Here is a 17125-nt window from a genome sequence, read left to right as displayed (position 1 = left end):
TAAAACGGTGCGGACGAAGCGGTGGGTCGGCGAGGGTTGTCCCCCTGCCGCTTGGTGCTCTTTTTTTCCCCGGTTGGAACAATGCAAAGTACCCACTTTGGGAACCTGGATAAGAACGGCGAAGGCAGCAAACAGTGAACTGCTTGCCTGCGCCAGCCTTTTTAATCCAGGGAGGACCCCATCTGTCATTCGCTCCACCGCTCGTAAAACCCTGGTCCCCACCCGAGCGGGCGGGCTCTAGGAATCCTGTGAATCTCCGAGAACCGGCTCCGGGGTCCCACCACATGGTTCTCACGGCGCACGTCCCCCGCTCCGTCTGTTTTAACGGCGGGCCGGTCGCTTCGTGACTTCGTGTTCGTGGAGCCCATTCTCAACCGCGGCAAGTCTGCAACCAACCGTCGGCATGTTGGGCCCTATCCGGGGCCCGCAAACCTCGCGGACGCCACGAACAAACTATCGTATCCGGTTAATTCACCCTGTTCCCTCCTCTTCTTTTGAACTTATTCCGCCCAATATTGTGTTCTACGAGTACTTTTTTTCACCACTATCGGAGGAGCTACGGTGAAACATCTTTTCTGGCGAAGCAAAACCGCGAGGCTTGCCGCGTGAATTTGTTCCCAAAGTAGCACTCCGTATAATCGATCTAAAAAAAAGTACTCCCTATTTTCGTGTGGATTGTTATGTGTAGAGGATCGGAGGGGGAGCGGTGAACCGCAATCTCAGCAGGCGGTGGACGTGGGGACGTGCGTACCAACCGGAAAGCGACTGCTCTCTTTTGCCCTCCTATTATCTCTGCGTAATTTTTTGGCAGCGAAAGAATTCTCTCAAGGCGAGTTAATCGTATCTCTACGAATGGTTGCATAAAAGAAAATGCCTTCCTTTTCTTCGGGTGACTCACTGCATGTTTGGGTACTTGCTTGGGCTGGAAAAGAATATATGCTACAGTACGTAGCGTACGTGAAGCTTTTACGTGACATGTTATTTTGACCGAATGTTTGATCCGTCGATTTACTACCGAACTGCATGCGCACGTCGCCGAAGTTCGGGCGAAACTGCAGAACTCTAATGATGCATGCGCAACGCGTGTCGGCTGCTCAGTGGCCGCAACATGCTACGTGACGTTTGCCGCGATCGCGACGTGTTTTCTGTTAGCGACGGGTCGTTAACTGGGGCACTATACACTTATTATTACTCCGTACTCATCATCAGCGTGTGGTACATTCTTTTCTTTCCTATGGGCGCCATGAATTGATTTCCTTTGCAAGGGTAACTCGGCAAGCATCGGATGCTCTTTACTCTTTTGCCGTGCAAGCGAGACCGGGACGTGGTATCTTTTCGGAAAAGCAGCGAAACCTACATGTTTCTAGTGAAGAGCGGCACGATTTTAAGCAGGCCCGGTTCATAAAGGATGAACAACAAACACATTAGATTAAGCGCGCACCCCTCGCCCCGCCCACTCTGTTTTGTTTCTGCGTCCGCCAACACAAGCAAAGCTCCAAGAAAGAGAGCGAAAGGCGGGGAACGGAACGCGCAAACAAAGACCCGAGGATCGAAAGTTTGAAAATTATTTGAGCGGGGGGACGGGAGTGGGAAGGGGGGTTTTGGCGTTTGTCTCCAGGCCGGCCTGCACGCTCCCGCTGCACGCGGCACGGCAGTTTCTGCTTCTAGGCTTCGCTCCGGCCAGCCTTTGTGGGTCGCTTCCTGACCGCCGCAGTGCCGCCTCGTGACCTAGCTAGGTTTTACACTGCAGGCGCATGCGCAAGCCCACAGCATTACAGGCAGCGCCGCAAGAGAGTGTCCAGTGTGGACTGTGGAGTCACATTAGATTAGTGGAGTCAAAGGGGAGTCTCAAAAAAGGTTTTACGATTGCTAATATCGAGCTTGGGTGGCGTGCAGGGTGCCTGTAGGACGATCTGTCTCTCACGACAGAGGACAGACAAGGTATGGGGGCTATGGGTTAGAAAAATCAAACAAGCGATTGGTTGGCACCTGTCAGTGATCGGGGGTGACAGCTCAGAATGATTTTGGGTTTGTTTTATGTCAGGGCCAGGTAGATGAGCCACGAGGAAGCGGACGGTAGTAGTACTGCGGCTCGTCTTTGCTGCGGTCGTAGACCCAGCTGTCCTTGGTCAAACGCAGTTTGGCGCCTCGCGCCTCGCTTTCCCGCCATTTCTGGAGGTGCTGGGAGCTTTTCCCGCGCGAATGATGGCGCCTGCTTGCGCCTGCAGGGGCAGGGGCTCGACGGTCATTCATCTTGCTAACTCAGACAGACATACCGTCTTTGTAATTTGGGATTTTATCTCTGTTGAAATACGGAGTACGTTTGTGCTTTCAGCAATGAGTAATTAATAACTTGAATGCGTACGATAGGCGTGAATGGCAGGATTGTACACGCATGAGCCGAATTTTGGTTGATTGGATTATGCTGCAGCCAAGGATAATTAGCATTTGCACATGAACGAGGCTCGTCGTCTAGCCTCGCACGGATAGCAAAAATATCGCGAGCGGCAGCAGCAGCACGGATAAAAACCTGGAAAATAGGGAGTGGCCTAGCTATTTTATCACCGAGCATGCGTCAGCCTTTGTACGTCCAAAGTGTTAAAATATATGCGGCTAATCCACGATAAACTTTATAAAATCCAAACGCGTGCCAAAAATATACTCTCTTCGTTTTCAAATATAAAAAGTCATTATTCTATTCTAAATAAAAAAAAGTCAACTTTGACAAACTTTATTTAAAAATCTACTATGATCTACAAAATGTACAAAATTGTTTCACAGAGAAGAAACTGTACATAACGAAAGATTTAATGAAACTAATTTGGAGTTTTAAATGTCAATTGATTTTTTTTCTTATAAACTTAGTAAAACTTGACAAATTTGACTTATGAAAAAAAATAGAACTTTTATATTTAGGAACCAAGGGAATAAAGTTTAGCCTCCCATAGAGAAAAAGACCTCACCATTTTTATAAGGTTTGTGCACTTCACTTCCTTTTGACTTGAAGAGAAAAGAGAACACAATATGTGAGTTCACTTAATCAGCATCAATAATTCAATATTAATTAATCATTTTCTGGTGCTAAGCTCCCGTTTTTGTGATCAATTGAGCTCTTAATTAATGCTAATCATGTGTTTAACCCTTAAATGAGCATATTTACATGCTAATTGTAATTATTGCAGGATCTGTCCGTCAAGGCACAATTTCTTCATCTTGGAGGGAGGAAAACAGAAGAAGGCCAGCTAAAACCATCAACCACAAGTCCCTAGAGGATCTTCTTGAGCAGAATTGAGGCAAGCTGGAGGGTCTCTCTGCAAAATGGCCATCCCATAGCAAAATATCCGCTGGTCTGTCGGAGGAGGGGGCATCGCTGGCTTGCTTGCTCTCGGGCTGGCCAGCTGAACAAAGAAAGAGAGGAAAAAGAGAGGAAGAAGAGAGGAGAGACGATGGATGGGAGAAGCTCCATGCTCATGGTGATGAAGACCTGAAGATCCACCTCTTACTTGTCTGCTTCCTGCTTCTCCTTCACCGGCAAATCGACGACGAGCTCTGGGGTTTCATCGGTGATAAGTCCACCTCTTCCCTGTCTTGATCTTTGCTTCGCCCTTGCTGTGAACCGTTGAATAGCTCTAGATCTTCCCTGTCTAATCCTTGCTTCCTTGCTGCATGAAGTTTTGATATGAAACCCTAGCTGTAATCTCTCCCATTTCTTGCTAAACAGTGCTCAGATCAGTGTTGATGTTGCTTTGTTTTGTGATAATTGTTGCTATAGTTCTTGTTTTAGTTGTTGAATTCAGTTTCCTTGCAGTAAATTGTTCTAGTTCAGTTTGTAGTTGTCGTGATGTTTAGATCTTGTTGTTTTCCCTCTGATCTATGCTCTTCCCTGTATAAAACAACTTGCTTCTTCCCTGTCTTGGTAATTTGCTTGTTGTAGTTCTTTGCTTTACTTTAGTTTGTGTTAATTCTATAGTTTTATAAACCAAAAACAAACAGCAGATCCCGTAGCTTTTAGTATTTATTTCAGTTCTGAAATCTGCAACACCTTTAAATTGTGAGTCTAGTTTTGAGAATTAGTTGGAAGTCATAACTCACCCCCTGTGGAGAACACGACATAAATCTCAATATTTGCATCGATCATCACTCCCCTCGCCATGCCACTTTAGATTGTGTTTCGTGGATTGAGAATCAAATCTAGTTTATAACCTTAAATGGTTTTGCGCTTTTATCTATCATGATAATTAGAAACTTTAATGGACGCGTTAATTATCTGATTATTGTTTATGCTCAACCCCTCGCCATGCCACGTCATTACAGTTCAGCTCTTCCAGAGGTGAACTAAAAATCAGCCTCGCTCACTGCAAAAACAATCTCCAATGATGTTTGAAAATTGGATCCACTGCAAGGATGCCATAATCAATCTCCACGATGATGTCGGTCGAGTTGCAACCTGAAAGTGTAAAAATAATAGAAAACAAAAAAGGGAGACTTGATAGTTGATGAGCTTCATCCACGAGCTTTGGAGCACCGGGCCTCTGTTTTTTGGGAGTATCAATGCCTTTTTAGGGCATGTTTGGTTACATGTGGTTCGGAGAGGATTGGAAGAGAATGGGGACGAATTGAACTGCAGGCCCTGTTGATCTTTGTTGTTCTTGGCGGGGAAGGGAGTAACCGAACAGGCCTTAATGGGAAAAATTGTAGCAATGACCATGCTCAATACGGATGAACTCAAAGCGACGAAGCAAGAACCCTATAATGTTATTTGGCGAAAGCTCCACCGTATGCCCAACAACGCTTGAGACAAGTGTGTGCACCACATAGCTAGCTGGATGAGGCGACGGCAGGACGCCCCTATCATACGGGCCTAGTCGATCCAATATAATAAATGTTCAAGTCGATCCACTGACAGTGGCGGACCCAGAAACTGAAGAAAAATGATGCTATAAATATAGATTTTCTTATGAACTCCATTGCTAGCACCACAGCCATGCCTCTGCCCCTGCACGTAGGAACCCTTCAAAGCCGGCGTCGTCGAGAAGATGTACATGACTTTAGATAGTGTATGGTTCTCCATAAAGTGAACGAAAAATTTATCTGTGACAACAGCCCCAAATTTCCAGTTAAGAAATCTGATGCTGATCTTTAAGCAGGCGGCATCGACAAGATCTTCACGTACTGTTTGCTTCTCCGGTGACTGGAAACTGATCAAAGACTCGGTGTACTATTGGCCTACGCCCCAAATTCTATCAAGAAATCGGAGTTCCACTCCAGAAATCTTCTGCATCCAAAATCATCTTAGCATATCTTCTGCTTTTAGCTTCGCAAAAATATCTTCTGCTTTTAGAAGCACACGCAAAGTTGTGGATGAGTATATTGGGTCAGCACGCGTGCGTTACATTACAAAGAGCAAACCAAGAACTCTCTCTCTCGTTAAACTAATGCTGGATCGGATGCCGTCGCATCCGGCAATGATCTGTGTAGAGAGATTAGAGGAGATTGCACAGCTCCAATAGGGCCGGCTGTCACGTATATATATAGGAGGCATACAGATGCGCCGAGTATCAGGACACCCTGCCCAGTCTGCATCCGAATAAGCCACAATGTCCATGGAGGAGGAGGCTGAGATCGTGAGCCCGAGGTCCATAGAGCCGCGGACGTACCGAAGAATCCGTTTCACTGCGGTCCAATGAGCATCACGAGGCGCGTGCATGTAGAGGCAGACCTGTTGCACGGCGTACTGCAGCTCCGGGCAAGTGAGCGTCAAGTACTGCAAGGCACCAAAAATGAAGCGATATAGGGACGCATCCGTAGCCGGCGATCCATCGGTGGCGGAGAGCTTGGCTTTCGTGTCGACAGGAGTGGCCGCAAGGGAGCAATTAAGCATCCCAGCGCGCTCGAGAACATCGTGCGCGTACTTGCACTGATGAAGGAAGAACCCGTCCGCTCGGCACACCACTCAAGGCCGAGAAAATAGTGGAGCGGTCCGAGGTCCTTGATGGCGAACTCAGCGCGAAGACGATCAGTGAGCTGTCGAAGAAGAGCGTCGCTGCTGGCTATCAGGATGATGTCATCAACATAGAGCAGCAAATAAGCCGCATCAGAGCCCTGTCGATAGACGAACAAGGAGGCGTCGGAGCGTGTAGAGCGGAAGCCAAGCTGATGAAGAAACGCCGCCATGCGCTGGTACCAGGCACGCGGTGCTTGCTTCAGCCCGTACAAGGAGCGGGAGAGCAGGCACACGCGGTCGGGATGCTCGGCGTCAACAAATCCGGTGGGCTGCTGACAGTACACCTGCTCCGAGAGATGTCCATGAAGAAAAAAGGCGTTGGAGATGTCCATCTGGTGCACCGGCCAAGCTCGAGAGACAGCGAGGTGCAAAACAGTCCGGATCTTGCTCGGTTTGACAACCGGTGCAAACGTGTCCGTGAAGTCGACGCCGGCGCGTTGACGGAAGCCTCGGACCACCCAGCGCGCCTTGTAGCGCTCGAGTGTACCGTCGGAGCGCAGCTTGTGCTTGAACACCCATTTGCCAGTGATGATGTTGGCGCGAGGAGGGCGCGGAACGAGCTCCCAAGTCCGGTTCCGTTGCAGGGCCTCGAACTCCTCCTGCATAGCCGCATGCCACTGCGGGGTGCAGAGAGCAGCTCGAGTGGAGGTGGGTACCGGCGAGAGCGCAGGTGTAGAAGTCGTGTATGCGTAGATGTCGGCGGGGTAGCGCGTAGAGGGCCGGTGCACACCTGCTCGGGCACGAGTGGTGACTCCCGCGGCCGGCGACGGCGGCGGAGCAGCGGCCGAGCTTGATGACGACGAGGAGGCCGACGACGAGGGGGCCGGTGATGCAGAGGCCGGCGACGACCCAGACACCGAGGGTCCAGGGGTCACGGGCGTAGCCGGGGCCGTGGCTACCTCGCAGGTGGCGCGGGCGCTGGCGGGGCTGCTGCCGCGTGCCGTCGTGAAGGGGCGCCCGCAGGAGGACCGAGCGGCACTGCAGGAGGCTCCAAGATGCCCTGCTTGAACGGAGATAACAGCTCATCAAAGTAAACGTGCCGCGAGGTGATCACGCGATGAGAGACCGGATCATAGCAGCGATAGCCCTTGGTGTTAGCCGGATAGCCGATGAACACACACGGAAGGGAGCGAGGGGCTAGCTTATGCGCAACAGTGGCGGCAGTGTTGGGGTAGCAGCGACAACCAAAGATGTGGAGGTCGTCATTGGAGGGTGGCGTAAGCGACAAGGCCGGATGTTGACAAGAAGAGTAGCGGTGGTGAGGGCATCCGGCCAAAAGCAGGGTGGCATGTAGGCATGGAACAAGAGGGTGCGGACGCAATCGTTGAGGATGCGGAGGATGCGTTCAGCGCGACCGTTATGTTGAGAAGTGTAGGGACACGTGAGACGGAAGACAGTGCCATGAGTAGCGAGGAGGGTGCGAACAGCAAGGTTGTCAAATTCTTTTCCATTATCGGTCTGGAGGGCGTGGATGGTTCTACCGAATTGGGTGGAGCCATAGGAAAAGAAGGAAGTTAAGGTGGTGGAAACATCGGATTTACGGCGGAGAGGAAAGGTCCAGACAAAATGTGAATAGTCATCCAATATCACAAGATAGTAAAGAAAGCCAGAATTACTCGGAATTGGAGAGGTCCACACATCACTATGAATTAATTGAAACGGAAAAGACGCTACAGTGGAGGATGAACTAAAGGGAAGACGAACATGTTTGCCTAGACGACAAGCTTCACAAGAGTGAGACTCTGTTTTATGACAAGAAAACAAAAATCCTTGCATTATTTGGCGAAGTGCGGTGGAACTAGGATGGCCGAGGCGCGCGTGCCAAAGGTCGACACCGGCGGAGAGAGCGAGGTGGCTGGTAGCAGTGGAGGACGGCTGAACGGGGTACAGGGCGTCGTCGGGGCTGTCACATCGGTGGAGGAGCATCCGAGTACGACCATCCTTCACAGAAAAGCCGATATCGTCAAACTCCACAGTCACAGAGTTATCACAAGAAAGACGTTTAACAGTGACTAAATTCTGAATAAGAGATGGAGAAACTATGACATTATGGAGAGAAAGAGGCCTAGAGTTAGACAGGAAATTGGTAGAACCGGTGTGGGTGATCGGAAGAGCATGGCTCTTACCGACAATGATGCGGGAGGAAGTGGTGGTGGGAGAGGAAACGGAGAGAGTACCGGTGTGGGAGGTCATGTGGGAGGAGGCACCGGTGTCCATGAACCAATCACCACCGCCACCGTATGAGCCAGTGTTGGGGGCGGAGTGGAGGGCGTGCATCAGCGCGGGGTCGACTTGCGGCAGCGGTGCGCCGTGGAAGGAGGGCGCGGTGGAGCCGTGTGGGGCGGTGTAGACCGGAGGGGCGCCGTACTGGGGCGCCGCGAAGAACGCCTGGTGAGTCGCTGGTCAGGGCCCCAGGATGCCAGGGTGCGGGGCCCGAGGCACCGGCATCGTGTAGGCGTGGACGACTCCAGTCCAGGGATTGTGGCCCGTGGTCCAGGGCGGCGCGGGCGTGAACCACTGGGGAGGAGTCGGGTTGACAGGACCGCGGTTGCGCTGGCCTCCGTTGCAACCACGACCGCATCGACACTGGCGGCCGCCGTTCCCGCCGTTGCCACCCGTGGCAGGAGGAGTCTGGTAGGCCGACGGCTGGGGCGGGTCGGGTGGGGGAGCCGACGGTGAGTGCGCGGGCGCTCCACGGGAGAGGCCAGCGCGGCTAAGGCGGTGTGAACCGCGCGAGCCCGCAGGTGTTGCAGCCGCCGCTCCTCGTTACGAAGATAGGCCATGGCCTGCTCGAAGGTCGGCGTGGTGAGCAACGTGAGGTTGGAGGCGGCGTGGCTGAGATCCTCGCCAAGACCAGCCGCGAGCGTAGAGAGGAGGAGGGCATCGGTGACCGGAAACTCCAAGTCACGGAGCTCGTCGGAGAGGGTCTTGAGGCGCAAGCAGAAGGCGTCGAGGGAGAGATCGTTCTGGTGGAGGCCGAAGAACTCCTGCTGGAGGAAGGTGATGCACTGGATCTTGTTGTCGGTGAAGAGACCGGTGATCTTCTTCCATACGTCGCGCGCGGTGTCGCCATCGCGGACAACGGTGTGAAAGATGTCGGTGGAGACGGTCTGGAAGAACCAGCGGATGATGGTGGCGTCGATGGTGCTCCAGTCAGGGTCGTGCGGCATGGCGAGGAGGTCGGTGGTGCCGTCGACGTGGTCGAGGAGATCGTACTCACGGAAGAGGAGGCCGAAGTACGTCTTCCACGCGAAGAAGTTGGCCGCGGTGTGGGAGAGCTTGAACGGCACGCGCTCGAGGACGGGGACGTCGCGGATGACGGCGATGGAGGGGCCGGCGAAGGGGTTGGAGCTCCCAGACCGCGAGGAGTTGAAGGGGTCGGAGGGGCTGGAGCTGGACATCTCGGCCGTGGCGGAAGCGTGGCCGCGGCGGCGCCAAGGGGAGGCGGCGTGGCTAGGGTTAGGGTTAGGGTCTGTTTTTAGGCTGATACCATGTAGAGAGATTAGAGGAGATTGCACAGTTCCAACAAGGCCGGCTGTCACGTATATATATAGGAGGCATACAGATTACAAGCCTTGGTGTACAAGGAAACTACCAAGGAGACCTATACAGATACGTACATCTCAACAATCTGGCCAAAGACAAGCCGCTCCAAGATCTCGTGCTCCATTCAAAGAAACCAGCCAGCGCACTGGCGGCATGCACACGTACGGGAAAGGGAGTGAGGTGTTTGTCGCAGGCCGCGAAAAGAAGTGCTACAAGATCGTGCGACGTAGACTGCAAGGGGGCGGCGCACCACCATGAAGGTCCGCGCGTGCTCCGTATTGTCACATCGTGTCACCGGAGAAATTTAATACGGAGACCGAACACGCACCGATTGATCAAGTCATCATCGCTCCGAGGAAGGAAAAGAAAGGCGATTTATGCGGCGCTTAGGCTGGTTAAAATGCATGGTAACTTAGTTACTACTCTAAGTTACTACTTTCATGATGGGTAGCAACATATATGTGGTGTCATGCATTGTGTCATTTATTAAGTTGTACGTTCGTCTTGTTTTGGTTTGTGTGATGTTATGATAACCTATCTAGTTACCACAAACATCTCTCTACTCATTAATAACATGCCACATCACCAAATTTGTTTAGTTGGCATCTATGTTACCACTTTTGTTAATCGCAGACGAATCGTGCTCGCTACGTCGTCATTGTTCTCCTTTTGCTTTACACAAAACAGGTCTAGATATAGCGGATGTGAAGCCGAGAGCGATCGAATTTTGCTTTTTTCGGGGTTTCGATTGTGGGCTTGGTTTTGTAGCCACTAACGCAAGGTAAGGTCCTAGGACGCCGTGACTCGGACTGAGCTGGTTCTAGGCCCATAGGCCACCTGACCTGTCGAAGATCTGGACGGCCTGACTGAAAGTTTTGGTTCGATCTTCATATCCGTTCTATGGGAGGACGGAGTAGCACACCATCTCGCTCGGAAAGTTTGTGCCTTTCTTGCGGCGGAACCTGACTTAGAAGCTGGCACTGTAGCATCTGATAGGTGGATGAGATAAATTGCCTCTCCGAAACGATTCTTTCTCCCCTGCAGCGGCTCACTTGCAGTTGGAGACTTGACTAATCAAAAGATGCAGTCAAGAAAACTGTCATTGTTACTTCGAGACTACGTTTGGCACCACGAACGATCAATTAAGGAACGAACAGTTAAGAATCGGTGATCTAGACAGCCTTGTTCATGGATTGACTGACCCTACTAATTATGAACTGCGTGCGATTCAAGTCTGCGAACTTCCCTTAACTGGTAAACAATATTGCTGGAGGCCTAGAGCTGGGGGACAAATGTTTGGGACGCATTTAGCAAGGTGTTTTGCGTGTGCTGGGCAGATTAATGAATCCTATTGACCGGTGCAACTAATCAGTGACAGCGAAACCGTTGTTTCCACATCACCAGCTCGCAGGCCTGTGCGGTTGGTGCGACCTAACACCCGCGAGTAACGACCACTCATCCAACTTGTGGTCAAATCACACTGAAGATTCAGATGATCAGATCCCGCCAATCCTACGACAGTGGACAGCGACGCCGTTGCCGGCCGGAGTTTTACGACGCATATCCTGTATACTCCAAACGTCAATTTGTAGCTCGCCGGCCTCTTGTGCTCATGAAAGGCTAGAAAAAAAGAGTTGATTCTTCACGTACCAGAAAGGATTTGAAGAAGATACAGTGTGTATATGACTTGGTCACCATTTATTCATGGATATCTGTACATATGCGACGTCTCTGTCCAGCTATGATCGCTGGGGGCAGAGGCAGTTTCTGTGTACAAAAGCAGCTCTTGCTGAGCAGAGTTGCTGCGGCTGCTGCTGCTCCCTTTGTAGCTCCAGTGTGGGTGAGCCCCCGTCGACCTATAAGCCTTACTAATTTCGTCTATCTAACTTCACTAGGAAACTGTTCCTATCGGTTGCAAGAATGCTCTCACACTACACACTACATACCTGACTTGACAAATGGTAAGCGTAACTACACGGGCATGTAAAGCGTATACACAAGGAGACTGGAGGCTTGTGAGCAGTTTACAGAGAGCTGTCTGGAAGTTTGCGCGATAGCTTCATCCCGTTTTTTCCAGTTAAGGAGACCTGCAATACATCACTGCCAATCAGTGCTAAATATCACATTTTCATTTGCATGCCGAGTTGCCGACACAAAGCTACAAATAATTTATTTTTTCTTATTCTCCACGCTGGAGACATGCAACAGATTGAAAATTGGTAGGATGCAAAGTATGGAGCACAACTAGAACAAAAATCTGAAGCTAGAAGAACGAATCATAATACAAGAACTCCCACCAAAAGAATATCCTCATCAGTTCCAAAGGATTTGCGGGCTTCTTCTAAGCTCTTCATGGGCACCATTTCACGCTTCCTGGGAGAATTTTACAGTCCGAATTAGAGTTCAAGTGGAGAACAGAAAAGATATAAGTTTACTTGCTGCTATTATTTGCTAATCATGCACAAACATAAATGGAGGCCGACATGAAGCACACAATCAGCTGGGTACCCCTCAATTTGCACAACCTTTTGGTTTTTGCAAGACAACTTATGATCATCACCTCTTGTAGTTTTATATCCCAGCTCACCAAGAGGCTAGTTCTACAGAGGGTCTGTTATCTATTCACAGTTGGATGTTATGCATCTATGGAGAAGAAAACAAGTGACATACTTAGGGGGGGACAAGTACAGATTATTCATCGAACATACTCATGTTGTGGGATGAAAAAAAAATCACATCGTTTGAGATCTAAAAGTACAAGGTTAATAGTAGATACCTAGAACTGGCCGGATCCCTTATCTCAAATTCGCAAGCATCAGCATCATAGCCACATATGACAACATAATGCCCTGCAAAGGGGAACAGTATTCACCAGGTTAATAACATTTACAGGAACTATATGGCCACATAATGAATATTTGTTGCAAAGCATACTTAATTAATACACATAAGCCAGCTATCAACCAACTTAGCTACTGAATGTATTCACTATTCAGTATTGAACCTTATGCTCTTAGAGAATAGGGTAAGCTACGTGACATAAGAAGTAAGATTTATATGCATAGCCACCATTGTTTAGTAATAATAACTAAAAAGTTTCATAAGTTTGCATATTTGAATGAGCAGTGACTTTCGTCCTGTTTTCCAGCCAAACAGGCGCTCCCATTGATGTTCATAGCTGTGCAGTGAACATAGAAATGCCAGTATAACCTCAAGAGGAAGTTTGAGTGCCATATTTCTTAACAGGCCAGAAAACAGAAGAGATTTGCACAACCAATTAACATGGATACAGTATGCTAATTTACATCATGGCGAGCAGAAAGTGCAAGCAGAGGTTTCGGACTACTACAAGCATACCATAAGAGATGATTAACTTAGCTCAAAAAAAAAACAGGAGATGATTAACAAACTGTTTTGCTTCTCAGATAGATAAGCCGACGATCAAGAGTATGGATACTAAAATATAAGACATTAATCATGGTTCTTGTCCGGCAAATAACTCCTTCCAAGAAGACAAAGAAAATAACTCCTTTCAGAAAAACAAAGTAAAAGTTCCAAATGAAAAGAGCATCATGACTCACCCATGTAATCTGAGTCCTCGTTGAACTGTTGCACGTCATGCACATCATTCATCCAAGAGGAACTGCACCCAAGATTCCAATTATTATCGCACTGTCATTGCACATTTCTAATAACGTCGGACAACTTAATTGATCAGTCACTCCCTACTTTTGCTCTTGGAAATGTAAAGTGAAGCAATCTGTAGAAAATTCATGAATTCAGCCAAAAATTTAGATCCCGGTGAATCGTTTATACTGCTCAACTGCTTAATCTACTTGTGACCACATAATGTACCACCACTGAACAAGATATTAAACAGACAGTAGCCTGATGATGGTTAATCAAAAGAACATGGGACACTAAAGCGATACCAGAATTGGGTTACTGAAATGGCCCAAGTCGTCACAAGTGTTTCAACCAAAATTACTTCATATTAGTTTAATTGCTTAAGCAATAACACGCTACTCCACTGACGATTCCAAATGACAGAACTAAATATAAGAAGTTGATGTTGATGAGTAGAAGAATAGATATCTGATCCTAGTCAGAAAAAATAATCTTACATTAACTTTGATTTGTCCACTAGCGCAATGGCGATGCAGTGCCCGGATAACAGTAGAAAAGCAATATCATACGCACTGATGGATCTGCACTGAGAAAAAACATAAATTGCAAACAATTAAAACCAGTATGAGAAGTAAATGGAATATATAATCTTCATGATGCATGTTGTGAGCGTACTTGAATACTGATTCCAGCATCAACTGCTTTTCCAAATAGTTCGTCCACTCTATCGATGTCTTCTTGCAATTGCTCCTATCACAATTGGTAGTTTTGGAAACATTACGACAGTGATTTTCAGAAGAATCAGCAAAGTAGTAAGTAGTAGGTCAGGATACATACTCTATAAAAGGTTTCTGCAGAATATTGAGGATTCGCCCCAATAGTCACAGTAAAGAACGAAAAACTAACTCGAAACTTGTGTAATAGATATGCCAAGTCGACTGTCCAAATGCTGCAAAACCCAAAAATGTCAGTATATCAGGGTACGAAATTCTAGAATTTTAAAGAATCGTTTCAGATAATCCGTGAAAATGAATGTATTTGTTAGCATGTTGAATGAGTACTGTTCTGTGTATCTTTAAAATCAATGTGCCTAAGGTGGTTGTTAGTAACTCCACACGCAACAAAACCTATCATAGCCCCAATCAAGATAGCATCCAACAAAGTAATCACTAGCTCATGTAAATCATATTATGCTTATATTTATTTCTTAAATCACGTTATACATTAGTGGGAGAAAAGCCTATTAAACCAAGAGAGCAAATAAGCTGCTACATGATAGCAGAATTCTGAATTTGATTCCCATATAAATGCAGGTTCAATTATCAATCAAGTTCTGGCAGCTTCATGGCTTAGCAGCACTGCTTACAGAGTTACGGTAGTTCACATTTTAAGGACTCTTTCGGCCTTCTAGATGTAACAAATGAGGCGATGCCTTTTCTTCCCCCTTAGAAAAGCAACTCATGCGTTTTGTCTGTCCCTAACAGATACTTAACAGCAAGGAGCACTCCACGTTTTAGACCATATGGTCCACGACAACTAGTGTTAGCTCTGCGCTAAAGGTTTTCACCTAAATTAATATTTCTCCAAGTAGCCCACCTAGTTAACAAAGTTTCAGCAAGTAGTAGTACTGCACAGCTAATTTGGCTTATAATCTGTGTGCTGAATGAAACCTTGTGGTGTGGCAGAGCTTCCCGAGATCGGCAATGCCGTCGCAGCAATCAACCCCTAGCGTCCTGAGCACCATGAGCACGCAAGCGAGGCCGCAGTCCCAGGTGAATGCCTGCTGCACATGCGGAACCTAGCAAAACCAACCCCAAACGTCAAACGAAATGGACATAAAAGAGAAGAGAGAACCGCGTGCCGTGCAGCGATTTAACAATCGTCACATGTGCACACGCACGGACAGAACCGCACAGTGAGGCAATCACATGGCGCTAAAGGGGAGGGGAAGAAGGAGAGGAGGAACCGACATCGACGCGGTAGGACCGGCGTGCGAGTGGAATTTGGCTGCCGGGGGGCAGCGCCGCACCGGGGCCCTCGCCGCAGTCGTCTCCGGCCACCTTGAACAGCTTGTCAGAGATGAAGCAGAGGGGCCACATGACACACCATGAAACGCAAACAAAGCACGCGGGCACCAGCGGCTCGGGCGAGAATCAGGAGACGCAGGCAGACAATTCTCCTCGCCGTCCGGAGCCCGAGGAGGAGGAAGAAGGAGGAGGAGGAGGAGCAGCGAGAAGAACCCTTGGATATGGCGCGATGGCGGAATGATTGATTGGGCTGGTGGCTGGCTGGATGATTGATTATAAAGCGGGGGGAACGCGCGCGGCGGCGGCGGGCGGGCGGGCACCAGAAGAATCGGTGGGATGGGAACGGGAGCGGCGGCTTTAATAGAGCCCTTCCCTTCCAGAAGAGAAGCCGCCGTGTGTTGATTTTTAGGTGTTTGTACGGCGGGCAAGGACGAGCTGGAGGGAAGAAAGGACGACGAGGATTGGGGAGGAAGACGCGCGTAGGGGAATCGGGGGCCCGTATAGCCGTATCCCGTAGAAGGCCTCTCGCCGTTGTGTTACTCTGGTTCTACGGTTCTAGCACCCGCCCGGCGTACGTTTTTCTTTCGGGTTTCGGCGACGTGATGCCATGTCAATCATGCGGTGGTTGCCGGATGCACCAAAACGGCGTGGGGCACTGGGGCCCAGGATATGGGCGCATGTTTTAATTCTCTGGCATCTGGATTGACCGGAGCCGCCGAGTTGGCTGGCCGTGCTGGGGTTGGGCGCGGTCGTCGGCCTACGACGTGGCCAATTGAAAGGCATGCCGCAAGTTAAAACGGAAAAAATGAAGAAGAACGTGGTTCTAAGGAAAAGAAGGAAGGATTGACGTGTTTTTTAAAATGTGCAAAGGTTCAGCTCCAAGAGTGATTTCAGGGGTAAAAATAGACGAAACCGTTGTGAACAATGTGAAAACTTCGTTTTATTGTCTATTATAGTAGTACTATTTACTAACGGAAATGGACATGCGTTGCAACTGCACAACAAAATAAAACAACACACTCGAAAATATGCATCAAATCTTTTTCTCTTTGATCTTCTTTGACACCACCAAATATTCCTTTAAAAACGGTTTTTCAGAAGATCTCGTCTCTATACTCTACTCTTTCAGAACATAATAATATCTTTTCTTCCGAAAATTATATAGCATCACCCGTTCAAAAAAGTATTATGACTGAATAGTTTGACTCCTTTTGATATCTTCACTATCTCATTTCGCCCATGAACCCATGAAAAAAGTTAGAAGCGGCAACACCACACACTTGTGTAACCTGGAGAGCTATTTTTTTTCTTCTGGTTTTGGTCTCCTACAAGCATCACAATGGCATGACCACACACGACATTGCGGAGTACATTAACAAACCACGTGAATCTACGTGATCCCACCCAAAGGTCATTAGCAAAATATTCAAATATGGAGAATGGTAAAGAGCTACTCCCTCCGATCTATAATACTCTTAGATTTACTACAATTTTGTAGTAACTTTGTACTAAATACGAGACACTTGATAAATCTTTGGCCACGGGCCCTAGCCACCCAATGACAAGCAGCACAGGATCATGTGTGTTTCTCTTGTGCAAGGGCGGGGGAAATTCTGTCGACACAACGTTTTTTTCCGATGGCACCGGTTGTAATTTCGATGAAAAGACCTACGGACGTCTGTCATCACTACCGATTGTAATTTAATATATAGTAATAGATATGGTGTTTTTGCAATCTCTATCTGATTTAAAATTGCATGGTTGCACAACAAACCTTGACTAGTGGGGTATTACAAACAAGTCTGATGAGGATACTTGCTTCACCCACGACAACGTCAGTGAGTCCAGAACGCTTGACTCAGTGGCGAAGGCACAACCCAAGCCAGCCTGGGCCTTGCCCCCCCCCCCCCCTCCACCCCCT

The 17125-nt window shown here is 48.5% G+C and overlaps 1 protein-coding gene across 1 annotated transcript; it reads right to left on the bottom strand.

Annotated features, from left to right (window-relative positions):
• Window positions 1–11209: 11209 nt before the first annotated feature.
• On the bottom strand, window positions 11210–15276 carry LOC100824072 (protein GUCD1). The gene is made up of 9 exons (XM_003568285.3): window positions 15148–15276; window positions 14848–14975; window positions 14015–14126; window positions 13853–13927; window positions 13675–13763; window positions 13132–13193; window positions 12327–12399; window positions 11848–11923; window positions 11210–11637 (listed from the first exon to the last, which is right to left on the bottom strand). The coding sequence occupies exons 1-9, from the start codon at window positions 15274–15276 to the stop codon at window positions 11575–11577; spliced, it is 807 nt and encodes a 268-aa protein (XP_003568333.1). The 3' UTR covers window positions 11210–11574.
• Window positions 15277–17125: the final 1849 nt, after the last annotated feature.

The sequence above is a fragment of the Brachypodium distachyon genome, chromosome 2, assembly GCF_000005505.3.
Source record: "Brachypodium distachyon strain Bd21 chromosome 2, Brachypodium_distachyon_v3.0, whole genome shotgun sequence".
Taxonomy (NCBI): domain Eukaryota; kingdom Viridiplantae; phylum Streptophyta; class Magnoliopsida; order Poales; family Poaceae; genus Brachypodium; species Brachypodium distachyon.
Note: the sequence above shows the minus strand (reverse complement) of the source record. Positions and strands in the feature narration are given on the sequence as shown.